The following is a 26802-nucleotide window of genomic DNA, read 5'->3' on the forward strand; positions in this document are numbered from 1 at the left end:
ACTTCTAGACGCCTTAATTAATCTGGATGCTACCCACTATATAAACTGCCTATGGTACCGTGATTATCAACGTCGACACAGCTTTTAGGAATTAATTTTATAACATGCAAATTCTTCCAACATATATATATATATGTGTGTGCAGTAGCTCTGTACGTTGCGTGTAGTATATACGTTGTTGTTATGTTGTCTGTGTTATCGTCTGTACATAGCTGCTAATCAAACAGTGACGTTAATAATGCCGGACTTTTTTCTCCTACAATGAATATGCAGCTTGAGTAGAAGAAAAATAAGAAATATATGTATGTATTATTCATTCCTCTGGTTTTTATGAACAGGTTTTTGTTTTTTGGGGCTTTTTTGTCATCTATGCCATCTACACAGTGATGTGTAAACACAAAATACATATCAGCGTTTTAATAGGTTACATGAGCTAAGCAAACAAGCACCGCAGTCCGAAATGATAACAACAGTGCTAATGTTTGTATTAAGAGTGAAGTATTAATTATAAATTGGTTTTGTAGTGTAGTACGAGACAATCATGTACCAAAAAAATAACGTTGCCGTCATTATTTAGCTTATGTATTGTAGATGTATTTGTTTTATTGACTGCACTGAAAAACAAATAAGTCAAAAATGACAGGTTGAGCTAATTATTACCTCCGATTTTTAGATTATTACAGCGATTATTATTTTTTAGGGGAGGGGGGTAATGACTTCAGTAAGTAAGTTTCCATACATTCCTCTTATTTTATTTTATTTTATTAACTTTTTTAACCGCGTGTGTAACTTTAAAACGCCTGAGCCGTATCACATTGCACCGGTAGTGCGCCTGTCAGGACAAACTCCGGGAAACAGTCCTGATTTCAAGGAGGGAGGAGTTACATGACGTCGACGCTTTGACGTGGAGTGCATGACGAACGGGGAAATAAAAGTAAACAACGCCTAGGATAACGAAAATGGTTTTTGGCGTTAGTCCCCCAAGCTTAGACGGAACCTGTGATTTTTCTGAGGCTTTGTTGATCATGTATGAAGGCTTTGTTTTCCGATAAGGACAGAGGCAGGCTGAAAACTGGTAAGACACCAGTAGAGTCGAGATGAGTCGGGTGCGGCATCCGCTAATGATAGCTTAGTTCAACATGGCAGTTTCCTGTATTGTATGAAATTGTTACAGGATGTAATGCTCTCACGACCGTTGCTAAAAACAAGTCCTCAACGTCAGGACTGTCTGACGACCAAAACACCACCTTAGGCCCTCCCCCATACTTTCTTGTATTTTAGTTGCTATTTGCCTAAGTGTGTTGGCGTGTTTTCACTTATTAATTTCAGATTTAGCTATGTTAGCCATCAGATCGTCAGAGGAGGAGTCCACTGAGATTGAGGAGATGGACACCTCAGAGCCCAACTGGTGCTGGTTCTACTTGGCTGAGTGTGGAGTGTGGCATATGTTTGAGGTAGTTCACATGATACCACAACTTTATACACAATAGCAGACTTTGTAACTGGCTTTACTCTTTATGCCCAGCATATCGCCCCTCCTTTGGTCGTATTTTGCCAGACTCTGCAGGTTTTTATTCCCCCTTTTAGCTCATCATCAATACATTTATAGGAAAAAGAAAAAGAAAAAACAAAGAAAAAACATTGCCTTGGGTTGATTGTAGGGAGGCAAAAAAATGGCCATCATGTGCCAGCAAACTGCCATTCTCATTTCCAAACACTACTTATGTGTTATGTGTTAAACTGCAATTAAAAGGAATTTAACAATGATGCATCAAATATCCATGAACACATTTAAAATGTGTTTTTCTGGTTTATCAGTTTCTGACAGCGAGTTACACTCAGCTGTCTTATTTATCCCACCAGTAGCTCAAACCTCCAAATATATATGTATTGATTTACAAGACAAGCTTTAAGTCAAACCAAAGAATTTATGTTTTTTTCAGATAAATTTTAAGCCTTTGACCTAAATAAAGAATCAACTCTCTTAACTAACTGTTAATTAACTGATTGGCTGGTTAACGATTCTTTTCCCCTTTTATTTCCCTGTCAGATTGATCCCAGTGCAGCCTGCTCTGTGACCAGCGCTCAGATTGAGCAGTGCTACAGCAGGAACCAGCGTGGTGTGATGGAGTTTTACACAGCCAAGTACACATACAGACTGGACTTCTCAGGTGCAAACTCATGAGTTAATTAAAGTAATTCTAAAGGTACTTCATCCAGGATGAGAGTGTTAAAGCTTTTTTAAAGGAAATCACGTCACATCAGTTCTATTGAGGATGAGTTAGTTTTTCTGTTGTTTATTTTGTTAAAGAAATTGCACATGAACACCTAATTGTCATTAAATCCCCAAACAGTTATGCGACAGATAAATGTAACAACAGGAAAGCAACGGCCGATCAAACGCTCCCTCCACTCTGCAACTGGATTTAGGTAAGATTTGATGGTTTGAGTGTACATCCAGAGAGTCGTTTTATATTTTGGTTTTATTTACTTGCTATCATGGAAAAGTTATATTAGGGTTTAAGAAGACCATGTATTAAATGGAAGTTTAGGGGTCAAGCATCTCTTGTCCTTAAAATCCTGGAAATGAAAGTAACAAAAGAAAAGAGAACAATTGCCTTTTTCCCTCCTTTTTTCTTTTTTCTTTTTTTTTTTGCAAGCGTTGAATTATTTTTGTGTGAGCATGAAGCAAACACATCCATTCTCATTCTGATGCAGTGATTTGTTTACGGACTCTTCTCCTTTGCTGATCCTCTCAGGTTTATTTGTGATAATCTCGCCTTGCCTGTTCCCTGTCACTGGGAGAGAATAAACACAGATGAGCCCTATCAGGTGAGTACAGAAGTACGGAAACACATCTTATTGTTCCACTTAGCTTGGTTCACACATTTTTAGTATTGAGACGATACCTTTATGTTCTTTTGATTTCTGATGTAAAAAGTAGTGGCAAACATGGAATAAAAGGTTATGCTTTTGCTACAGAAGCACTGAGACTCTTACACTTCTTTATGCTTTATTTTCAAAAATCAAAGACATGGTACTTGGAGTTCTTACAGAAACAGTGCAGACTGGTCAAAACCTTTAGACAGGTATGCATGTGATTGTATTCGGTGTTTTGTCAGTCCAGAAGTTCCCAACTTTGTTCAGTCTGAGATCAAACATTTGCAAATGAGAGAGAAAAAGAGGAATATGAAACACACTGCAGAAAAGGGTAGAGCTGTGTGAGTGTTTCTTGCCTTTGCAGCTCATCCAGCTTGGCAGAGACACATATGAATTTAAAGAAGTAGCCAGACTGTATGAAAGAACAATGGATCATCCAATTAAATCCATCCAGAGGATCCAGAACCTGGATTTATGGGAGTTCTTCTGCAGGTAGAATATTATTTTCTACATTTTTGTGAGGAAAAATGTTTCCTTGTATATACTGCCTTAATTACACTTAAATTGCACTCCATTAGTGACACTGGGAAAATTGTAAATTCTAGTTTTCCCAAACTTCCAATAAAGATGCTGGCTTTTTTCTTAGCATAAATTAAAGAATTGAACTGAATTCCACGTATCCACCCCTTTCAGCCGATGTCTTCTTCAAGCTCGTCTCCTGTGCACAATGTGCACTTGTTTCTAGATCATTTCATGGAAATTGCCAGTATGCATCTGTAATTCACACTGGATCACCTGCACTGTGTCAAAAAGGCATCTCTTCAACTTGAATGTAATTTAATTTTCATTTTATAAAGGAAAACAAAGTCTTTTGAATAGGGCAAAGGAAGTAAAACTCCTGCTTTTACAGTGCTGGCTGTGTGGGCGTGCAGTGGCATTTTGGCAACCGCTACAGTTCAGGGTGTTTGTGCCAAATTTTTTCTCAAAAATGCCCCAGAAATGTAATGCCAGTTTGACCCCGTGGGACGAATTCACAATGCACTTGTAAGTTTACGCGTTTGAACAAATTAATTCACTAAAAGGCGTTGGTTTATACATATACCTCCGAAAACGCTTTGTGATTGGGAGGTTTCTGAGCTGGCTGCTCATTCCGGCCTCCTGAAGAGGCAGAGGGCTCTTTTTTTTTTTTTCTTTGTTTGATAATAACAATTTAGCGGAACTGTAATCTTATCCACTTCAAAGCCCACGTTTGTACATATTTCCTATAAATTGTTAGATTAAACTTACCTGTATTCCCCACGAGGTGAATATAATGCAAGGTGACTGGGTCAGAAACAAAAGCTGTTTTCAGTTTTTTTCACTTGCTAGCACATCCTAACCTGTCAACACACAATAAATTACTGTACTGTTGTTATTATTGTTGTTCTTATTGTAAACATATATTTATTGAATTTGATATTCATAAACATCCAACACTTTAAACACCTTAAACATATGGTAGTAAGAAAGCACTAAGAACACAAGACATTCAAAAAACAAATAAAAAAATAATAAAAAAATAATATTAATAATACTAAAAGAAATTAAAAACAATATAAAATAAAATACAAAAAAGTCTTTAGTAGCTCCAGAAAAATAAAAAAATTCTGATGATCTTTTCCTAACCACATAGGTCAGTTTCTATTATTGTTCTCATATTGTTATTGTTTTAATGGTACTTATATTGCACCTTTCTGCTTAAAAAAGTACTTAAAGCACTTTCTATTACAAGTGTCATTCACACATACATTCATACACTGCTTTTATCTATACCTAAGCCCTTTCTCACATTCACACTGCGACAGATGTATCAGGGTCAACTCGGGGTTCGGTGTCTTGCCCGAAGATAATTCAGCATGCAAACTGTAGGAGTCAAGGATAAACCAACTGGCCTTCCAAGTCTGTAGACAATGCGCTCTACCACCTGAGCCACAAGTGCTAGAGACTAGGGGCATTGGTGCAAGGTATTCATCTTCACAGCTGACAGCCCACAGCAATTTCCAAACTGTTTAATGCGTTTGAATTTAGTTGAAGTTTGCTTTCTGCACTGTGTACAAGTGGTCCAAGCAGGCCTTCCAGGAAATGATCTAAAAATAGCAGCAGTACTGGAAGTGATATAGAGGTGCACAAGGTGAAAATTCTGAATTGCATAGATGGGGCAAAATTTAAATTGGGTATGATTTTTGCTCTTCATGGGAAAAGTTGCTGAACTTTTCACTGATCAAACTTTGTACAGTCATGCAGTATCAAAGTCATTATTTGTTTTATGTTGTCATTCCTTGGTGCTCCTCTAAGGAAGAAAACACAGTTGCGAAAAGTCAAGCGAACACTGGATATTGAGGAGCGAATGCTGTTTCATGGCACGGGACACAGCAATATACAAGCTATATGTACATTTAACTTTGACTGGCGGCTCACAGGAAGCCATGGCGATGTCTATGGCAAAGGTAGATCTTTTATGTTGTATCATGAAAGACTTTGCTGCTCTCCTTTTGTCCAGTTTTAACATTGCGCTCTTGTCTTTCCTGCAGGGAGCTACTTTGCCCGCGATGCCAAATATTCCAGTAAATTCTGTCACACCACAGGGAAACACAACACCACCTTACAGAGACATGGACTCGCACCACCGATATTTGCGAGTGAGCCGCCTTATAAGACCATGTTCCTGGCCAGAGTGCTTGTTGGAGAATACACAGTTGGTCATCCAATGTACTGCAGACCACCCTCTAAGGATGCCAGTTTCACCAACTTCTATGACAGTTGTGTGGATGATATGGCCAATCCAAAGATCTATGTCATTTTTGACAGTAATCAGATTTATCCAGAGTATCTGGTTGAGTTCTACTGATGCCTAAGAAAATGATACAAACTTTTTTTTTTAATAAAGGCTGGAAAAGCTAGGATATGAAATTAGATGACAGGATAATTGATTTCCATGACTGAATGGAGCATGGGTCATCTAAGTGCCTTTGAAGAAGTTGGTAAGACAGTAAGGACTTTGTGTCAAATTGTATACTGTACAGCATACATAATTGGACCCAGAAGTTAGAACGTTTCCATGACTTTAAAAAATGCTAACCGAACACAGTCTTTGTGCTGTTTTTATCTTTAATCCTGAGTCTATGCTTGCTTACAGAATATGTGTGCACATTTGCTTAGATAAAATAAGAGTGGTGCTTGCAGCCTGTAGATCATAGGCAATATCCGGGCCACCGGCTCCATCGCTCCCTCTACTTCCACAGTGCCATACATATGCTTCTTTATAAATCCAAGAACATGCTCTGCTCACTCATTTTGCACCATGTTCTGAAAATCTGTGTCTAGTAGTACCATGTATTATATAAGCATGGATTTTTGTTCATGTTTTTGTCATAAAAACGCTCCTACCTCTGCATTTTTTTTATCTTGCACTTTTCCGCCCTTTCCATGAAAGGTTTTGTAATTGTGTCATATTGACATAAACATGTAAAATGTGTGATGTCGTCCCTGAGCAATTCGTTTCTTTGCATCTTTTCTGACTGCTGAATTTCATTGGGGTTTTCAGCCAAGTTCGTCTGTCCATCCGTTTTCTAAATTATTTTGGGTCTGTCACATTCATAACAGAGAAGCAATCAGTCATTCATACTCACATCCACATGTCCGGCCAAACTAGGATCACAAATTAGCCTAAGATATATAATACATTGCCAAAAGTATTCACCCAGGAGTGCAGATATTGAATGAAGGCGTTCCAATCACTTTTATGGCCACAGGTTTGTAAAATCCAGCACCTAGGCGTGCAGACTGCTTCTACAAACATATGTGAAAGAATGGGTCAATCTCAAGAGATCAGTGAATTCCGGTGTGGTACTGTGATAGGATGCCACATTTGCAACAAATCCAGTCATGAAATTTTCTCATTACCAAATATTCCATAGTCAACTGTTATTGGTAACAGCAACTGGTAACAACAGCAACGTAGCCACAAAGTCTTAGGCCACATAAAATCCCACAGCAGATTTAGCTGATGCTGAGGGGCATAGTGCCGCAGAGGTTGTCAACTTTCTGCAGAGTTGATCACCACAGACCTCCAAACTTCATGGCCTTCAGATTAGCTCAGAAACTCATCATAGAGAGCTTCATGGAATGGATTTCCATGGCCGAGCTGCTGCGGTGGTTGCCAGGAGAGTGCTTGTCTGACCTCACTGTGCCAAGTGTAAAGTTTGTTTGAGGAGGAACGATGGTGTGGGATTGTTTTTCAGGAGTTGGTTCGGCCCCTTAGTTCCAGTGAAAGGAACTCATAATGCTTCAGCATACCAAGCCAAGACATTTTAAACAATGTCATGCTCCCAACTTCGTGTGAACAGTTTGGGGATGGCCCCTTCCTGTTCCAACATGGCTGTGCACCAGTGCACAAAGAAAGGTCCATAAAGACATGAATGAGAGAGTGTGGTGTAGAAGAATGTGACTGGCCTGCACTGAGTCCTGACCTCAGCCTGATAAAACACCTTTGGAATGAATTAGAGCAGAGACTGTGAGCTAGGCCTTCCCGCTACTTCCTTGCCACAAAGGCACAGGGATGCCCCAGGCAGGATAAACCCTATTGCTGTGAGGTGATAGCACTGCATCACCGTGTTGCCTCCAATGAAGTTAATTTTAAAAATTGTAACAATTCAACATTGAATTTAATTTCCAAGTCATCTGGGTTTGATGTTAAAACCTGAGTAACGCAGGTTTATTTTTGCACTTTGTATAATTTTAAAAACAAAACAAAAGAATGTGCTCAGCACTGTTGTTGTACTGTAATGTAAAATGATTTTTCTGTGTGCATTTGTTCAATTAATTGTATGACCATGTTTGTATGTGTTTTCAACCTGCACAAGGTGATGCCACAAGGTGGTGCACTTGTGGTACTTTGAGTTTATTTATATTAAATGTATGGGGGGAAAACATCTTACAGCTATGCGTGTGTTAAGCTATACTTGTCTGTAATTTGCATGTCACAATTAATAAATTTTTCAATTTAAACACATAAAATAATTATTGTAGACCATCTTTAAGTTTAGAAGACTGATAACAAATTATATTGTGCATGTAATGTCACATGATCTACTTTGCCTTCTAGGGCTATGTAGAAGGTGTGTCTATGAATGAGCTTTGAATCATGAGGAGTCAGAAACACCAGTAGTTTAGTAGTAGTTAAGTCATAGAGAGGAAGCAGGTTAATTTTTCAGCTTTTTCTGTGATATAATTACATTATATACAGTCAGTTACATTTCTGACAACAAGAAACAGCAACAAAAAATGTTGGAAAATACATTAGTGGAATATATGGATACATCTGACACCCCTTGGTGCTGGTATTACCTCGCCGACTGTGGACAGTGGCACCAGTTTGAGGTAATTTGTGTATTTCTTTAGATCACATTATCTGGTTCCATACTGTCAAGTAAAGCTTATGTTTCTAGTTTCTTGTCCCTTTTCTGTAGGATGACCCCGATCTCCCCTTTAGCAGTGAGGCTGTTGAAAACTTTTACCTGAAAAACTCCAAGGCTGTTTTAAACACATCATCTTTCAGTTACAAGGGCCAGATTGATTTCTCTGGTAATTTTTGTGCATTTTCATGCTCACAGTCTTCATTCACACATTAAGAACTTGGCTCAGATTAATACATGTGTTTTTGTGCAGCGATGCTACTGACAGACCTCACCACAGGGAGGCAAAAAAGAATCAGGAGAAGCTACAACACAGAAAAAAGGTAAACAAGAAATGTATATTCTCAGTTGTAACAGCAGTGAGGTTTACAAGTTAGTGTCAGTATAGTTTCTATCAAAATGAAAGTGAAAGTTTCAGCACAATGGAAACTTAACTCTCCTCCGGCAGGTGTTCCTGTTTCAGCCTTGCTCCTGTTTTCTGGGAATCGTTTGATCCCGAACGTCCATATCAGGTGACAAAAATGTTGCTTAATGTCCAAAATCCATACAGCTAGAGCACAAATATACAATACAGTTAGAAGCCTAGATTAAAACTGCAGATATTTCAGCAATAACTGATTTCTGATACTTTTTAAAGTTAATCCCTCTGAGTGAGCACTCCCCCGAGTATCAGACGGTGGACCGATATGTAAAGACCGATGGGCTGTTGGACAGAACCATTCTGTCAATCAACAGGATACAGAATTTGGATCTTTGGGAATTATATTGCAGGTAAATTAAGTTTTACAATATGTCTTTTGTGAATAATTTCCATTCTTTGTTACTATTTTTTTTATATTTGCATCAAAGGAAAAAGAAACAGCTAATGAGGATTCAAGGCATCAAAGAAATTCAAGAGAGACGACTCTTTCATGGGACTGATATCAAAAATGTGGATTACATTTGCAAGTATAACTTTGATGTACGGTTAGCTGGACAACATCATGGCCACGTATTTGGCAAAGGTAAGTTCATTGTTTTGATAAAGGTGCAAATCTGAATTTCTAACTCTTCACTATTTCTTCTGTCTCTTTTCTTCTCAGCTGATCTAAGTTTCTTTTTTTACGTAGGAATTTATTTTGCCAAACATGCAGCATTAGCCGGCAAATACAGTAAGAGCAGCTTGGAACCACTGCCAGTTTATGGTGGGAAAACACAACTTGTACACTCTGGAGAAACTAAAATTATATTTTTGGCTCGGGTGATGACTGGAAAACCAGTTGCTGGAGAATCTGATTTCCAAAAACCCGATCATCGGAATCCCGAAAACCTGCATGACAGCTGTGTTGATGTTGTCTCTCATCCTAAAATTTTTGTCATTTTTGATCCAAATCAAATATATCCGGAGTATGTGATTCAGTACAGCTGAGCGCAACATGTGCAAAATCAACATGGCTACCTCAAACAGTACATTTCAAGCACAACTCCTGATGGCTTCAATGAAGTTTTTGCAGCATTTTGAATAAATTTTTAACATTTTTTGACAAATTTGTAATAAACTAGGTCGTTTTCAGCAAGATAATCTGTCAGCAAAGTTATCGTTACATTTCATTACTTTGGATCAGAAGTACCAATAAAAATGAGTTTATTTATCAGATGCTACTGCTTAGTATTAGAATAGTTGAATATAATACTTGTGGTCATGTAATGTAGATTCCCATCTAATTTATTTCTATTTAATTTAGTAATAATATAGCTTCATAAATAAATAAATACGTCAGCAGAACCAAATCAAAGTCTGCATGTGTGTTTATTCCTGTTCTAATGTTTATGTTTGTATTTGTGTTGGACATAACATTCGCAAGCATTTTAAAATAACATGTGCGAGGTTAAGGAAATTAAATTCTAAGCTCATGTAGCTTATTGTTGTTTATCTGTTTTACATATATGTGGACAAAAAGCTTCCACATCCTTCACAGAGCCCGTGAAGGATGTGGAAAAACAATGTATGATTCAGTTACTTTAGAAGCACCTTCATCAGCAATAACCTGAAATAATAATTTTCAGTCTTTCACATAAGAAATTGAAATTGTGAAGAGATTTTGACCTACTCTTCTTTACAGAGTTGCTTCACTTTTGAGGTTTGTGGGCAGTTATTTATGTTCAGCTCTCTTACGGTCACGACACAGTATTTCATTCACGTTGAGTTCTGGTCTTTGACTAGACTACTGGAAAACCTTTGCTTTTTTTAGCCAGTCTGTTGTAGATTTGGCTTGGCTTGGGATTATAGTGTTGTACTTTCCCAATTTTGGCCAGGTTTTAGTTGGCGGACAGATGGCCTCACATTTCACTCTAGTACACTTTGGTATACAGACTGCACACCAAAGGCTGACTGCAAGGCTCCCATATACTGTAGCCCAAATCATCACCCCTCCCCCTCCATGCTTAACAGTTAGTATGAGGTGTTTGTATTGATATGTTTTCACCAATCTCACCCTCATGTTGTTGGGATAGACTTCAACCCCCCTGTGGCCCTGAATTGGATAAACTGAAGTGGATGGATGGATTGGTATTTTCAACAAATATTGCTGTGCAATATTGCTAAACATCTCCATTTCTGTCTAATCTGTTCAAAGGACTTTGTTACAGAGGTCGTGTGGCTTGTTCAGAAACAACTCCAAACAAACCATACTGTTCAGTCTTTTTCTAAATGTACTGTCATGTAATTATACAAAAAATGTCTCATTCTAGGAGCTTTTTTATTTTACGACATTGGAAAAGTTAATCAACTATTGAGATTTTAAATATTTTCATGCTATAAACACAGTAACCTACACACAGATATTCATTTTGTGAGATTTTGCCAGCTGTGCATGTTGAGAACCAAACCTGCACAATCAATAAATATCAGAGAGAACATCTGTGCCCATCTGCCCCAGCAATAAAACAGCATTAAGCACAAAATCGTCCTTATGTGAAAGAACTCATTATATGTGCTATAATATTTCTAAATTGGTACAGTTAAGGCTACGAAACGTGTGTTCATTATAGAAGTTTCTGTTTCACCACGAAACAGAAACTTCACTTGAAAACCTGTTTCACAGCTATATGCTGTATATTTTTATAGCCATACATGTCACAACCGGCATTTTCCATTCACACCCAAAGCAAATACTCCCCCATGCCAACAAGAAGTCTCAATGAAATAAAATATAAACTGTCATGCCCCCACTCACTGCACACACCCCTTTGTTAAACACGTGCTTAAAATGATTAGCTGTAGTTTACCTAAACTGTCAGGAGAGGTTGCTGTTGATACAGTTTTCATTCATTCTTGGCACAGGTCAGCATCAGTTGGTCTGCATTAGATGTATCAGTTTGTCTTGGCAATTTATTTTTACTATTATAAGTGGAAAGAACATTAACTGAATTACCAGATTTAGATTTACAGTTTTATGGTACTTAACTTTTCATTTTATGCAACTTTATCCTCCTGTTCCACTGCATTTATTTGCAAAATTGGGCTACTAGTTAGTTTGGAGGATTTTTTGATGTAATTTAGACCTTTGGTTTCCAACATTTCTGACTTGTGCCCCTTTAAAGGTCTGACATATCTGCGAGTTTCTAATAGCCACACAAAAGAGGTTACTAGAAAGAGATCTTATACTGTACATCAATCACAGGGATCACATTTTATGCAGAACAAGTGTTTTATATTCTTTTAAGTCTTCAATAAAGTTTTTTCTTAAATCTTTTTTTAAATAGGTTTCTGTAATAGTAATCTATCAGTATGTGCAAGATCTTTAATCAAAATTTTATTTTTTAATGCTAAATCTTTAAAGAAAAACTTAAATTAACTATTTAATAACAGTAAACAATATTTTTATTAAAATTTCCTTTTTTGATTAAGATGTCAAATTACAGTTATACTGAACAAAAAATGTGTTAGCGTTTTAATGATTTATGGCGGGAAAGCACAACTTGTTGACATTAATGCACATGTTTTTAAGAAATACTGATGAAATTCAGTTTGCTGATACACAATATAAGGATCTGCCCATGTGCCTTTCCACTACTCCCATATGTTTGCTCCCAGGTGAAGTGGAGATGGCCGAACCGTTTATCTGACCCTGCCTCATTTTCATACCCATAGTGTGGTTTTTAGTAGTTTAACGGTGTTTCATGCTGTAGCTCCCAAAGTATCTGGCAATAATCGAACCTCCCGCACACACATGCAGCCCTCATGTGTGAATCCCTTTCATCTCCTGAAACACAAACAGTTTCTTACAGTTAATTGGCGGTTGAGTGTAAAGTACAGTAAGAAGCACAGATGGCCTTGACTAAATTAGACAGGGGCTAATTTGTCAGCTGTAGAGTCAGATTTTTAATTCTAGTGTGACATAAAAAGTAAAAGAATTTTTCATTTTTTGTTGAATAACATATGGGGAAAAAATAATTTTATATTGTTTGGTAAGTTTGTGTGGCTGTGCCCTGATTGGATGGACTTGTTTTCCAGAGCCAGGTCATCAGCGCTCATGAAACTATTTGACATGAATTAATTGGTCCTCTGGGTATGATGGACTCATTCAATCCAGCAGATGGTCTTTCAACACAAATGTCTTTCAGCACATAATGAGCACATACTTTATTCTGTGCTGTTATTCTTCTTCTTATTACATAACAAAATATGTCCTTACAGACTTATGCTAACTTGGAATGCACACTTTAAAATGTTAGAAACTAGGACTTTGAGTTCATTCAACTCAATAAGTGAGTCAAGTTTGATATCCTCTTAAATATTTACAGCTTGGTGTGCTCAGAGAGTCTGGCATGTGATTACAAAGTCTTTGATGTCTGCTTGATCAGATGATATCAACATGTTGAGTTTATGAAAAGACCAACTCTAATTAGTGGATCAGTATGTGTGCGTGTGTGTCAGTGACAGAGCGGGGAGACTGAGACTGTGGCACTATTCACTTCTAATGAAACCAAGAGTAGGTAACAGGGTCGGAGAGAAAATTACATTTCAGTTCTCAAATACTCAACATTGTTGAGAGTCTTCATGAGATGGAATAAATCCTGGAATGTGGTACTTGATAATTCAATTTTGGGTCTTGAATGCTCTTAAAAAAATAATTAAAAAAAAAGCTTAATTTAGCTTCATTTTATTTTATTTATCACATTGACCTTTATCAGAATATCAGAGATGGTGCTGGAGCTACCTGAGCTGGGGCATGTCGTGGTCATGGTCATGCCATTAATGAAAAGGAGAGCTGATGCTGCCGTATTGCAAGCCTCGGTCTGAGCAGCAATGATCCAGCTGGGAGTGAGGAAAACTCCACCTGCTGATTGACTGTCCAGTGTTCTCCTGGATGATCTACTCCCACAAAAAAAAAAGTGTTGTTGCAATGGGAACTGTTTGCTCCTACTGTCCTGAGCATAGCATGAGGCAAACTGTGTACTTTAACTACATGAAGTCTGTTTATCTGTGGTTATTGTCCAGTACCGAAAGTAAAAGTGCTCATTATGTGGAGTGACACTTGTCAGACTAACATATACATATACATATTATTTATATACAAAATACACATGATATTAACTGATCATAATTATAAATGTATTCATGTGTATCTTTTCAATGCTGCAGCTCCTAATGGTTTCATTGCATATACCATATACCATATAATACTGGATAGTATGGATAGTATGACTTATAACAACACAGTTTATCACCAAAACAGAAGACTAAAGCTTAAAAATATAAGTGCAGAAAATAAAACCAAAATATATTTGAGTAAAAGCAGAAATTATAATCTGAAAATCCCTGAAATACAATCCCCCACCCCCCACCACTGCAAAGGAAGTGCTCAAAAGGGCCTGGACTGATTTAGCAGCTCCTAGGTCTAAACCAGATGGAAGCTGTACAGCCTGGAGAGGAGAAACAAACTAATTAATTCAATACAAAGGTTAAAACTAGCATTTTTAATCAAACTCATGATTAAAATGTCATATCTGGCGTGGCAGCAACAAACATACATTACAGCTATGTTAAAAGTATTGTGTTTAGTGTTGTGTGGGCCACAGAAGGTTGGTCACGCCGGTAACGGCAGGTCAGAAATGTGCAACTTCACAACAAACATTATGTACAGAAATGTACAAAGGAAGCACAGAGTGGACACAGAGTCAATAAATATGAAGACTGAAGAGTAGAGGAGAGGTGCAGTGGGAGATCCCACAGCAGCAGGGGCCTGAAGCAGCATAACTGAGATAATGGAGGAACAACTCCAAGAGGGTGCCTGTCTCTTAAACTAGCAGTTGGTTACACAAGAGAAGACCCTGATGGCTGAACGCTGTTGATATATATCTTCATTCCTAATGCTTTATGGTAATTCATGTATTCAGCTGCTGTTCATATGGCATTTTATATACCACCAATCTGACATATAGTACTAACCCTGTCACTTCTCAGAAGACTTGTGGAAGACTTATTACCCTTCACACTAGTCTTGTCAAACCAGCTCTGTCTGTAATTAGTCTTGTCAGCTCTCTATTACATGTGCAAATCTAGCCTCGGGGGCTTGGTACGTACTTTGATGCTTGAGCTAACACTTATATTTTGACTTCATTTTTTAGGGGAAAGGTTTAGTGTTCTGGACAAATGTGTTTCTATAACATTTGTTGAGGCTGGATACAATGCAAACATTGGTAATAATTGTAAATTTGTTCTTCTGGTTAGGCTGTTTAAATCAAGAGACAGCATTCAGTTCACGACAAGAAATACAAAGATCCATAGCTGCACAGAAACTGCATTTATGATTTGTGCTTTGGGGTGCAAACAAATGTTGACTCTCTAAACAACATGTTTTAGTCGGAAGTTTACATTTTAATATGGATTTTCTGTAATCCACTCAAGGTCAAAATTATACTTGCAAGTTCAATAATATACAGGCATTATATTTAGTTAAATGCAAACTGCACCTCAACCAACCAATGTTGGCAGACATCAACAAGGTTCTGGAAATAGTAGCTGGATATGTGACCACTCTTCTTGGTCATTTTAATTGGTTGGTTTCCTAACATAGTCCACACATTTTCAGTAGGGTTGAGTTTGGGACTTTCAAAGGCTATTCCAGAAGCTTAATGTCAGCCTGCTTTATCCATTCTATTCTACCACCACCGTGCTTGATAGTTGGTACCGTATTCTCAGGTTTGAAAGCTTACCTTTACGTTTACGCAACTGTGGCCAAACAGGTGAGTCTTTGTGTGGCCTTACCATAAAACATTTCTTTAGAAGGCCTTTGGCTTGTCCATGTGGGCAGCTGCAAATTTCAGTCGAGCTCAAAGGTGTTGATTTTGGAGCAAGACCTTGTGTCTTGGTCAGCACACTCTCAGTCCACAGCGATGTAAAACTCACTTCAATGTGGACAGGGACACTGGTGTTCCAGCAGTTTCCAGTTCATGGCAGGCTTTGGTTAAGATGTTCAGGAACCTCTCATCTGATGGGTGACAGTTTCTGTCTTCTTCCAGACCTTAATAAAATGGTGACACATACAAATATTTACACACAATGGTTTAAACTGATAATCTTGGAATCTGCAGCTGATTAGAAATGGTTCCTAGAGCCATTCCCACCCTGTAAAAATCTACAAATTTCCTTAGCTTTTCACTGAGTTCCTTAGACTTTCTCAATGTTCTGAGTATTGGTCGTTCCAATGAGTGCTATCAAGCAAATGCTTTTTATTCCGGCAAAGAGTAACTACCAGTTGTAGTCAATCTTGATCTTTAACATTTAGTTAATAGGCCTTATAATTTTAAAAGATATTGTAGAACCTTCCGTACCACTTATCAAAAGATTTTATTGCATGTATTTGAGCTTCTATGTATACATTTGACCCTGTGAGAATTAGCAAAATTCCAAAATAAATGTAATCTTGTTCACCCTATTTTATTGTGAAATTGTATGCTGTATAATCATTCCACCCTGGTTCTAGGGTGAGTTTATGTATCCTTGTGACCACAGACTTCTGTCTGAAATTTATGCTTTTGACTTGCATCCTGGACGACATTATGGAGCACTAAAATAAAAAAAAACAAAACATTTTTTTATTATGAAAAAGGTTCACTTTTACAAAACACAACACTGTTTAAGCTACACATTTCCTTTAATTTAGCCAAACATCACAATCATCAGGAAAAAAAAAAGCATAAAACTCTAAAATCCTTTAAAAGCTCTCTCTGTGTCACAAACTATTTCTGTGACAGGAATCACAACCTGATGTCCCTGAGCAGAGAGAACAAAAATACACATATGAAACCATTTCAATATAGTTGTCATTTTGCCTACTGTAGCCTATCTATTGGGAGGAATGAGAAAGGGTGGGCAGATACGACAATGAAACGGCACAGTGTTGGCATATTCACAAGAAAATAACATATTAATAAATTAAATTTGATCACATGAAATGTAACATCTTTATTTGACACGAGGAACACAGGAGTGAAGAGAAGTTCTTGCTTGGCACGAGCGGTGTAAAGACTCAGTACAAGCTTTGGCACCACTGAGGAATTTTTAATCATTACAGTCACGAGAATTTAAAATGCACCACGTGCAAACAATCGTCAGTGACGTGTTTGGCTGCACATTATGCCCAAACCTATTCCTTTATGTGCTCGGAGCAATGTACAGCACTTTATCTGAAGGCGGTTCTAGAAGATGTTTATGCACTTGCATGCTTTTAATGTTTAATTGAGTGTGTTAGGAGACAAATTCAAAGCTAGACTATCCTGAGCAATCCATCAGGGATTTTGTTTCCTTTCTTTACAAAAAAATTATAAAAATGAAAAAATAATCCACCTATTTAGGATTGCACCCTTACAACATTATCACTGGGCAGTTAAGCAAAAGAAGACCTTCTTCCTTGTCCAAAACAACCAAAAAAATGGTGCTTACATTGTCCATAATGCAGCTTAACAGACAACAATTTGGTCAAAACTCAATTTTGTGCCACAAGCAACAAAACTTAAATAGAGATGCTTCTGGTCTGTTAAGCTTGCTTCTTTGTAACTCCTGCCCCCCAGAATCCCTTCAACTTTCACACCTGTAGTCTTCAGCCTCAATCAGCACTGACTGAAGTGACATCACTTGCTCCTTTGGGAGCAACAAAAGACTTTACACAAGTTTTCACACACACAGTAGTTCTCCCTACGACCTGCAAATAGAATCTGACATGTACAAGTGTGGTAGTGAAGTCCATCTTTCAGTTAAACTAGCTGATATAATGAAACAACTTGAGTAATTTACCCATCAGTGCCCATGCTTTAAAATCTATTCTGTAAGAATTAACACCTGAATGTATGCTCTTATTAAATCAAGTGCTCTAAATCATGCCAGATGTTTAGATTACATCAACTAACAATTAGCTGATATTTGAGACCTTAAAGAATTTTTGGGGGACTTTCAAATTATTTGCTTTTTGACTTCAATGTATATTTAACATCATAGCATTTTATAAAAAATGTATGCAAAAGAAGTTTGTTTTAGTAGTTTGAGCTACCATATGGCAATATGGCATACTGTGAGGCAGCACATGCCCACTGAATCCCAGCCCTCAAACCTTCAAAGTGTCTTTCACAAGCACTGCGAGCTGAATCGCTAAAGAAATAGTCTTTAGTGAAATTTGAGCCACCAGCTCTTTCATATCTCTGAAGGACATGACATCATCAGTGAGGGAGGAGTTCAAACATCGCCTTTCTGCATCCCGAGCACGCGTTTAGTCCTGAGTCCCTGCCGCTCCATGATGTTCCACAGCTTCCGCAGGTTCGACTGTGTAATGACATCATCAGGTTTGAGCTGGAGAGCCCGCAGGTAGTTGGCTTCTGCTTCGGTAAGCTTCCCATTCAGGTGGAGGATGGCACCAAGGTTCATCAGAGCAGCTGGGTACTGGAATAAAAAACAGAAAAAAAAGAAGGGAGCAGTGGATGTTAGGCATAAGGGTGATAAGATACAGGATTGTCATACTTTTGCAACAGTGCTGACCTTGTATTTATTTGGGCAAACCATTTTTAACCTGCCCTTGTTATTTTTGCATCTGACACAGAAAATGATGTGATATACACAATTTAGGAAGCTTGCCAGGTCTGGATGGTAGATTAAAGAAAGGGCTCTGGTGAAATTTATTTTAGGCCCTCCTTTAAGAAAATCAAATACCCATTAAATTAGATAGAACGCAATCTCTCTGTGCAGATCAAATAGATAGGAGTATGTCCTCTAACAATGCCACAGTAAACAAAAAGGTAGCTACAGATTGTGTGTGGGCAAGGGCTCAGTATTTATTGTGATATGCATGATCAAACCCATTGAGAAGAGTGTTTCTGGAGTCCTCTTGATTAAAATGCCATACTTTTAAGTTGCAAAGTGAAACCATATGACCCTGAAAAGCAGTGCAGTTGTGGGGATCTACAAATTTTAAGTCATAGCCATCCGTAACTAACAAATACACCCATATCTCATCTTCAAAATCATCTGCACCTAATCGCCCAGGCCTGGCCTCGTTCCCAGGACTGCATCCCCACTGCATGACATGTTGTTACTAACTTGGAAAGTAAATCAAAAGATTTTCCCAGCATGAACACAACTGTTTGCCTCTCCTCAGCATGGATTTTTCACTTGTTTACGTTCCACTTTTCAGTGATTGTGAGCACACTCAACAAATGCACACATATAGAGCTTGATTATTTAAAGCAGTGAGAATGTTGGAAAGCTGTTGATTAACTGCAGTTTTTACAGGAAAACAGCTATACAGCTAGCTTTTTGTTTTTCTCACCTACACAAAAAAGGACAATAATTATAATTAAATGTAATATTTCAGAATTTCAGAGCTCCTCAGTTTTTGCCCATACAGGAATTTTTGTAGGCAGGAGAGGCATACTTACTCTTAGTCTTAATGAGTGTTCCTTTGTTATTCAGGGAAATGTGCAACACACTGACATATTAAATCACACCAAAGCCAATCATGGGACTATAGAATTGGACAGACGAAAGAAAACAGGCAGTTTGAGGGTAAAAGTTTCTGTATTTTTACCCTCTGTGACAAAAAAGAAAGTATTGACCTCTGATCCACAGCTTTTGAGAAGAGGCCTTTAAGCCACAGTGGAATATAATCACATTATCCAGCATATTCTGTTCAATTCTCTTTCTCAGAGGACATTTGTTATAGTATTAAATCACACTCACTGTTACCACAGTAATGACAGGTGCAGCCACATCCACCAGCACTGAAATCTTGAGGGATTATGATCTTAAGCGCATACAAATTACAACATAACCTCATCGTATCATAATTTTTGATTTGCCGGGAGCAAGACATGTACTGTGTCATTATTATACAATTTTCACACGCTGGAAGCATTGCCTGTTCTGCTCAGACTCGACATTATACTTGTGATGAATCTCAGAGTGAGTAAATACAGCGTTTTAGTGTGTAAAATGAAAAACACCCTCGCACCTTTCTCTGGGGGCACATATTCATTGCTTTTCTTAGCACGTAAAGCCAGAGCTGAATCTTTCATGACCTGAAAGCTATTGGATTAAGCCGATATTTGAGAGACTGTCATTCACTAAGCAGACATGTGCAGGGAAAATGTCAAAGAGAAGAGGCACTATAGTCCTGAAAAATGAAAAGAAGAGCCCTTCAGTGTGTCTGAAAGTGCATGTGAAGGCTTTAAGACTGAATTATAATGACTGGGATTGAAGAAACATATTTCTTACAGAACAAAATGTAAACACACAGCTTTTCAAATTAAAATGGACAACCAGTATTCTTCTAGTCAAAGATCTGACTGAGCTCTTAAGGCTTAAACAGGATATAAAGAGAAAGGCAGCCCTTCTCTTTAAAAGTGTCAGATTGTATAAAATAGTAATACCAAGCCTATAGATATTCCCTACGGCACTAGGTCAGATTAGCTTATTTTAAAAAGCTCTCTAAAAGTAAAGAATTAAGGGCCATAGTAACAGGAACAGCACCAATATGGGAACACGAGGCAACGTAAATGAAATTCCTTGCAGGAATAACAAGCACAAAGGCTGTTAGAGCAAAGGTCACAAGTATTATATTGCTAGTCTCCATTTTCAGCAAAGTTAGAGAACTAGCTGGGGCAAAGGATACATTAGCTGATATACAACTAAACAGAAACTATACAAGAGGGTTAGCTACATGACTTGGCTATATTATGACTAACTGTTACCTGAATGGAGTGGATAAGACCTAAACTGTTTAGCTAAAATAAGTCTCCAGAACTGATATGTGAGTCAGTCTCCAAGGTTGAACTAAGTAAAGGTCATAAGTAGAAAGCAGAAGGAGCTAGCATGTAGCTAGCCAGCTAGCTGCATAAATGCCTAACTACCATAAAATATATCAAATTCCTAATAAAAACAGTTATAGTTCATGGTTAGTTAGAACTAAATTTAATAAAACATTTTTGTTTTCCGAGGTCATATATGATAATCTTACCAGTTCTAAGTTACTTGTGTTTAACTTGTGAAACTGTGGAGCAACAGTACTGTGACCACGTTTATTATTTAACATTGTTCAGCACTGCCTGAACTCTCTAACAGGCAAACTTTCTTCTAATTTCTTTAAAAAGTCTTTAGAAATAGTTCTCCAGGTTTCTTGAAGGACTTTAAAAGCTCACATGCACCCCGCTGTTAAACAGTTTTCAAAATTTTGTATTGTATAAGTTCTAAGTTGAGGCTTTTAGTCATTTTGAAGGTGTTTAAGCATATTTGTTTTCAGAAGTTTTAATCTGGATTGATGGAAAAATCTCACTGCCACTTGATTGATCAATTTGAATTAATAGCTTATACATTCTCGATAGCCATTTAAGGGTTAAATATTACACATATTAACAAATTTTGTTACCAGAGTAGGTTTTTCTTGATCCAGTTGCTTTGGTAGCAAATGACCTAAATATGCAATTTAAAATGTGTTCTTTGCTAAGATGTCTGCTATGTCTAGAGACAACACTGGCTCATCCTTTTGTTGCTTGAATGAGGCAAAGGTCAGTGTTAAGTAGTTTAACTTGTAATAAACTATAAATTAATAAGAGTTGGCCCAAGACGTTTGCACAATGTGTTAGACAAACACGTTAGGAAACGCTGCTATAAAAGGTGTAGCCTTATAGACTTACACCAGTTAATGCAGTGGAGGCAGGATGAGGTCTAACCCCGTCATACAACTGAACATAAGTCACAGAGCAGGGCATCAGTAAGCACACTAACATAATAAATGACTCCAGGAAGCTCCTTCAGACCTTGTCTAACAACACAGGGGTTCCTATAACTCTAAATCACCTTCCACAGACTGGTCCATGCACCCTTTCCCTTTGAAGTGACTGAGGTATACCAGACACACAGGCTATAATAGCTCCCAACTTCCTCAACCACTTGTGCAGACATCAAGAGACATGATCTCTGCAAAGCTTGGTCTGTTTAACCATAGTGTTATGATCAAGCATTTACTCTGAAGCTAAGAGTGTGACTTCAGTGTCAGACAACAGAATCACTAAGCTCTTTTCTCACTTGGAATTTGGTTGGTTGTATAAAGGTACCAGTTCATAGGCATGACCAGAACACAGTTTCCATTTCATTTCCAGCACTATCACTGCTTGCCAGGAACAACAGTACTATAACGTAATGTCAGAATGATGGGTAATACATAGTATGTTGTAAATTGAATTTACAGTGCAGGCGTGTGTGTGCATTTCCATGATAAGTGCTAACAGGCCTACCAGTCCAGGTACTTACATCTGGTCTGAGGCTGGCTGCACGCTTGTACTGCCTTTCCGCCGCCTCGTTTAGATTGGCCTGTCTGAAGAGAAAGAAGAGCGGAGAGTAAAAAATTTGCACATTATAAGATATTTTTATCAGTGATAAAAACTAATATATTTTCCAGCTAATGATTGTATTCACTCATTGTTAAGCTTCTTAGTATATAAATTATCGTGAATATTGTTCATTTAACGTAAGAAAGAAATGTGTATGATTTCACTCATACATAGTCAAATTAATTCATGTAGTCATTAGTGTCATTTAAATTCTGCTGGTGTACTAATAGGCACAATGATACTTAAGCTAAGAAAATTTCACACACACACACACACACAGTGTAAGCTCCATAATTACATTTTTGGGCCGTTTCTGACAATTATAATTAACAATTTTTCAAGTCATTAGCGAGATCAAATTTCTAAAGAGGGTCTTGAACCTCAAGTTGGTAACTGCTGCTTTTAACTCTTATTTTAAGTAAATACAGATCGACTCAATTTGTATAATACAATACAACAATATAACACTACATTTTTACACACTGCGTTAAAGTATTTGACTGAATAGCAAGTCATAGTGAAAATTATACTACTGTTTGTACCTGCCAAGGCTTAAAAAATGACTTACTGGTTTGAAAGACTTGCTTACATTCTGTCTCACGTAATTGTCAAATGACAGTACAAACTCTTTGCCTACTGCAGTGATGTTGTAAAATACTGGAGCTTCTAATATAGCCACTGGTAAACAGTATTCTGGGACAAGCGGCAAATAGGCTTGACATAAATGGGATCATGTGTTTGGACACTGATTCACCACATTAGGCCTTACTTTGAGGTTCTCATGTATAAATAGATAAAGAGAAGCAGACGATGTTGATGCCAAGACTGCCTAAAGCACCAAAAGTCCTCCCCGACATTTTACGGCTGGGTATGTACAGTAGCAGTAGTTAATCGGCTCTACACTAACATTATTCATGGAGTACATGATCTGGACTTTGCTGTGCCAAAGTTAATAAAGCCCTTCCTTCCTGACATGCTAATTTGTATTTATAAGGCTTTAAAATAAAGGGCACATTATGGATATCATAGTCATCTCCTAGTGTCCTTCCTTGGTCTTTGTTTTGTTTGGGGAAGTGCTAGAGAGTCATTAAATAACAGATAAAGTTACAGGAAGCCACGTTTAAAGTCAAAATCTTTAGGTATCAGGGAGGTCAAAAGTAAAGTCATTTCCTTCTTTTTCTGATTAGAAAATTGCAGACTTCCTAATCCTCAGCCTGTAAAATAAAGCATAGATTTGTGTCTGTAAAACACGTCACTTAACAGCAATGTTACACTTGCATGATGTGTATTTAGAGTTAGTTTGTGCAGAACAATTACAGGCAAATCCTACATTGCACTGGATTGTCAGGTCATTCTTATCATCCTGTGTATGCTCAGTCAGTCACTGCACATAAAGCAAGCCCCGGTTTGTAGCTTATCTTTATTATCAGGCAGGACAGCTTTAGCTTTGACAGGTGGGCGTCATATCAATAAACACTAATCCTAATCTGTTTGGATTTATGTCCCGAGGGTCTCATCTTAAAATAACCAGTTGGATCAGAACTCGAAGGAATGACTTGTCATTTAGATTTATCCTTCGGTTCTCGAATGCAAACCTCAGTCAAGCCCTTAGACTTTAACTTTTTACAAACCCTCTGTGGCAGCGCACTGAGATGCTTCAGAGAAGAAATGACTTTTCCAGATATGTAGAGCAAAAATGAGTTAAGGTTCATCATTCCAATATTTTCCCTCAGTTGCTGGGAGTAGAGGACATTTGCAGTCCCTTTTGACACATTTTAAGATTTATAAGCTGTCCGTGTACACGGTTGCCAAACTTTGAGGGAAAAATTCTCCTATGGCTTCTTTACAAGCCGTGCACAGAAACCTCACCACTTCCATTTATATATGTAATACATAAAAACTTTACCAGCAGCTTTTCCACTGAGAGGACATTTTATTATTCTGTAACGCTGGTATAATTTATATTTGAAAAGATGGCTTTTAAACGGCAGTGGTAAAGAACAAAACCCACAAATGTTGAGGCAGCATGAGGGCAAACTCAGCAAATAATGAATTTCCAAAACACCGTAATTCCTTGAAATATCTGTTCATTCAAAATTCTGTACTAGTAAGGGAATCCCCACACGGAAACACAGCTTTTTCAAAGTGGCGATTTTAGCCAACCTGAGCATATGAGCAGCACTGAAGACCACATCAAACTCAAAGTTGTCCAATTCTGCGGCTCTTTCCGCCATCTCCGCAGCCTCGCCAAGACGGGACTGCTCCAACAGAAATTGTCCTGAAAAGAAAGAAAGATGAGGGTAGCAGAAGTTCTGTTAAGAACCTGTTAGCTCCAGTGTCACAGAAATAGAGCTTATTCGTAAGTCCAGTATGGAAGATCTGTAATCACTCATCCGTGTGCTTCCTGGGTGTTCAGCTGCTAATCTTTTCTTTACATCTCTTCCATTTTCCCATGCCGTCAGACTCAATACTGACATCATTTTGCACGTTTTGCAAGCTAATAAGCTTTGTTCTCTGTGCTTTAAATGTCAGTGCTTTTCTGTCATTCTGTCTTTCAGACTGTTATTTGTGCGAGACACGTCCTCCCCATATCTGCCTCAGATTGGTCATCCAGAACCCCATCCAAGCCTCCATCTTCGCCACCTGCAGCTTCTAGACTCCTAATTTTAAAACAGATAAGCTGAATTCTGTATCTCAGTAAATCCTGTCAGTTTTTTCCAAATTATGTCTCTTAATTGAAATATATTGATAGTGCCCAGAACATGTATCATTATGCTTCAGATTCAATTCATCTACTAGATGTAGAAATATTTTAGTACATTTCATATAGGGCCATTATTAGTTTAAAATTTCAATTTATTCCTACTACTAATAAGACTTTTTTGCATCAACACTGAAAATTCTGGCATACTGACATTAGCATTTAGTTTTAAAAATAACTGTGCCTAAGCATATCTTTATATACAAAATAAAGATACCAGAGCTACGGGGACTTTTGTTTCCTTTTCAATTTTACCAAGCAAATGCACAACTGTATTCCTCGTTATCGCACTGCAGCAAACCAATGGGATTGGAATGAGATGGGGACATCTTGTAGAAGAGTAATGACAGGCAAAGATGGTGACTGGTGTGTAAAGAAACGAAGATGAATGGAAGCTGAGTAAGAAATGAGTGAGACAGAAAAAGAGGCAGGGAAAGCAGGAGACAAGTCAGACAGTGATAGACTGAAGGATTGTTGTTTTGCTCTGCAGCGTTTGAGAACACAGATCAGACGCAGGTTTTCATGGGTTTTCCTGTGTGAGTCTTGCCACCTGGTTCAGCACCTTCAACTCCCTGCACCAGCGGCTACGAATGAACAGCCAAGCCTAACCACAGATGTTACTGAATGCTGGAAAAAATTGCAATGTAGGGATAAACTCAGGTGTATGCCTGTTTGCATTCTTGCACTGAATGCTAACTGTGTTTGCCTGAGATTCCCGAAAACCAAGCGCACTCCGAAGGAGACTACCTAGAAATGGTTCTGCATTAAAATGAGAACAATGACAGGAAAGGGGTCTTTGTTTTAGCTTTCACCCTCTGTGTCCTTCCTTCCGAGCACATCTTTGTACGTGTATTTGGTGTTCTATAATGTGAACAGATAGCATCACTCCTAACATACTCACACCTGGAGATCATCCACTGACCCCAGGATAGCAAAGGCGGCCAGATGTGCGATAAAGGGAGGAGGCAGCCCAAATAAACATCACTTACAGCAAAAAGCTACAAGATAACATTGGAAAAAAAGAAAATGGAGAGAAAGAGCGTAAGGACTTCAGAAGGGGAAACTGCTTCGTCCAAAGTCAGCAGCAGACAGACCCTTCACACACTGACCAATCTAAATTCAAAACCAAAGATATCAGTGCGGAGAAAGCACCAGGAGGAATAGAAGGAGATAAGAGGAGAAAGGGACAATGCACAATGGTGCTTTGAGCGGGATAACACAGAATTCATTTCCTATGAATATCCCGGAGATAGCTCCTTGGAGCAGAAGGGAATCTGTTCCTCCAAGCTGATATGAAAAGCCTCAATAATAGCGGCGTGGGAGGAACACGGTACCGTGTTTAACAATCGTAAAATGTGTATTCAGACTCTGTCTTCTCACGCAGATAAACGCAGCATACGTGGCTTTTTCTGAGTGTGTTTGCACCATCTGCAATGCTTCAAACAGCTCCAACAGTGCCAGCACTGATATGAACAAATAAAAAATGAAATGACAGCGTGTTACCGCCATTATTTTACAGAACTCTAATAAAAGCGCTGAGAGATTCGACATTTCTGGATTATTAACTCCCAGCTTTGATTTTTTTTTTCCCTATAATTCTTATCGAGTTACATAAGCAATCAGAGTGGAACCAGTGTGGTTTATAACATTATTTGTCAAATGACACGGTAAATTTAATTGCACTCTCAGGGTGATTACCATCAAGTTCTTGTCTTGGTTTGTGGAGGGTAAAGAATTGCGAGTGTGAGCACAGCTGAAGGCAGCAGAGGCCGATCATAACCGTATTAATGCAACGCCTTACAGTACTGGCAGCCATGCATGATTTAGCTGGTAGAGAAACACTTCAAA

The 26802-nt window shown here is 38.1% G+C and overlaps 3 protein-coding genes across 6 annotated transcripts in view; 2 read left to right on the forward strand and 1 right to left on the reverse strand.

Annotated features, from left to right (window-relative positions):
- Window positions 1-895: 895 nt before the first annotated feature.
- LOC102790985 (protein mono-ADP-ribosyltransferase PARP11-like) lies at window positions 896-7938 on the forward strand. 4 transcript variants are annotated; one of them, XM_006780735.3, is made up of 9 exons: window positions 896-1075; window positions 1330-1454; window positions 2051-2171; window positions 2355-2430; window positions 2760-2832; window positions 3033-3089; window positions 3245-3372; window positions 5215-5366; window positions 5451-7938. In XM_006780735.3, exons 1-9 carry the CDS (start codon window positions 1030-1032, stop codon window positions 5765-5767), a joined length of 1095 nt encoding a protein of 364 aa, XP_006780798.1. In that variant the 5' UTR covers window positions 896-1029; the 3' UTR covers window positions 5768-7938. The 4 variants fall into 4 exon arrangements, with proteins under 4 accessions (XP_006780798.1, XP_035764568.1, XP_006780799.1 ...); XM_035908675.2 differs by having other exon boundaries at window positions 5219-5366; XM_006780736.3 differs by lacking the exon at window positions 3033-3089.
- A 127-nt stretch (window positions 7939-8065) lies between these two features.
- parp11 (poly(ADP-ribose) polymerase family member 11) lies at window positions 8066-10093 on the forward strand. The gene is made up of 7 exons (XM_006780734.3): window positions 8066-8298; window positions 8388-8502; window positions 8587-8656; window positions 8782-8845; window positions 8971-9104; window positions 9183-9337; window positions 9443-10093. Exons 1-7 carry the CDS (start codon window positions 8203-8205, stop codon window positions 9739-9741), a joined length of 933 nt encoding a protein of 310 aa, XP_006780797.1. The 5' UTR covers window positions 8066-8202; the 3' UTR covers window positions 9742-10093.
- Window positions 10094-16455: 6362 nt separating this feature from the next.
- LOC102780252 (protein O-mannosyl-transferase TMTC2-like) overlaps window positions 16456-26802 on the reverse strand; it is a 68874-nt gene continuing 58527 nt past the window's right edge. The window contains exons 10-12 of the mRNA XM_087830270.1: window positions 24357-24471; window positions 22114-22177; window positions 16456-18252 (exon numbers count right to left, since the gene is read on the reverse strand). Coding sequence (XP_087686396.1) covers window positions 18049-18252; window positions 22114-22177; window positions 24357-24471 — 383 coding nt within the window. The 3' untranslated portion in view covers window positions 16456-18048. The remainder of the gene's footprint in view (window positions 18253-22113; window positions 22178-24356; window positions 24472-26802) is intronic.

The sequence above is a fragment of the Neolamprologus brichardi genome, chromosome 17, assembly GCF_056152115.1.
Source record: "Neolamprologus brichardi isolate AB-2024 chromosome 17, ASM5615211v1, whole genome shotgun sequence".
Taxonomy (NCBI): domain Eukaryota; kingdom Metazoa; phylum Chordata; class Actinopteri; order Cichliformes; family Cichlidae; genus Neolamprologus; species Neolamprologus brichardi.

What these genes read in the sequence shown, in the direction of transcription:
- LOC102790985 (XM_035908675.2), top strand. Translation starts at nt 1,030, where the DNA reads ATGAAGGCTTTGTTTTCCGATAAGGACAGAGGCAGGCTGAAAACTG. An exon ending in CAGAGGCAGGCTGAAAACTG is followed by an intron (nt 1,076 to 1,329) that starts GTAAGACACCAG and finishes TATTAATTTCAG; the next exon opens with ATTTAGCTATGTTAGCCATC. An exon ending in ATACAGACTGGACTTCTCAG is followed by an intron (nt 2,172 to 2,354) that starts GTGCAAACTCAT and finishes ATCCCCAAACAG; the next exon opens with TTATGCGACAGATAAATGTA.
- parp11 (XM_006780734.3), top strand. Translation starts at nt 8,203, where the DNA reads ATGTTGGAAAATACATTAGTGGAATATATGGATACATCTGACACCCCT. An exon ending in GACAGTGGCACCAGTTTGAG is followed by an intron (nt 8,299 to 8,387) that starts GTAATTTGTGTA and finishes CCTTTTCTGTAG; the next exon opens with GATGACCCCGATCTCCCCTT. An exon ending in GGGCCAGATTGATTTCTCTG is followed by an intron (nt 8,503 to 8,586) that starts GTAATTTTTGTG and finishes GTTTTTGTGCAG; the next exon opens with CGATGCTACTGACAGACCTC.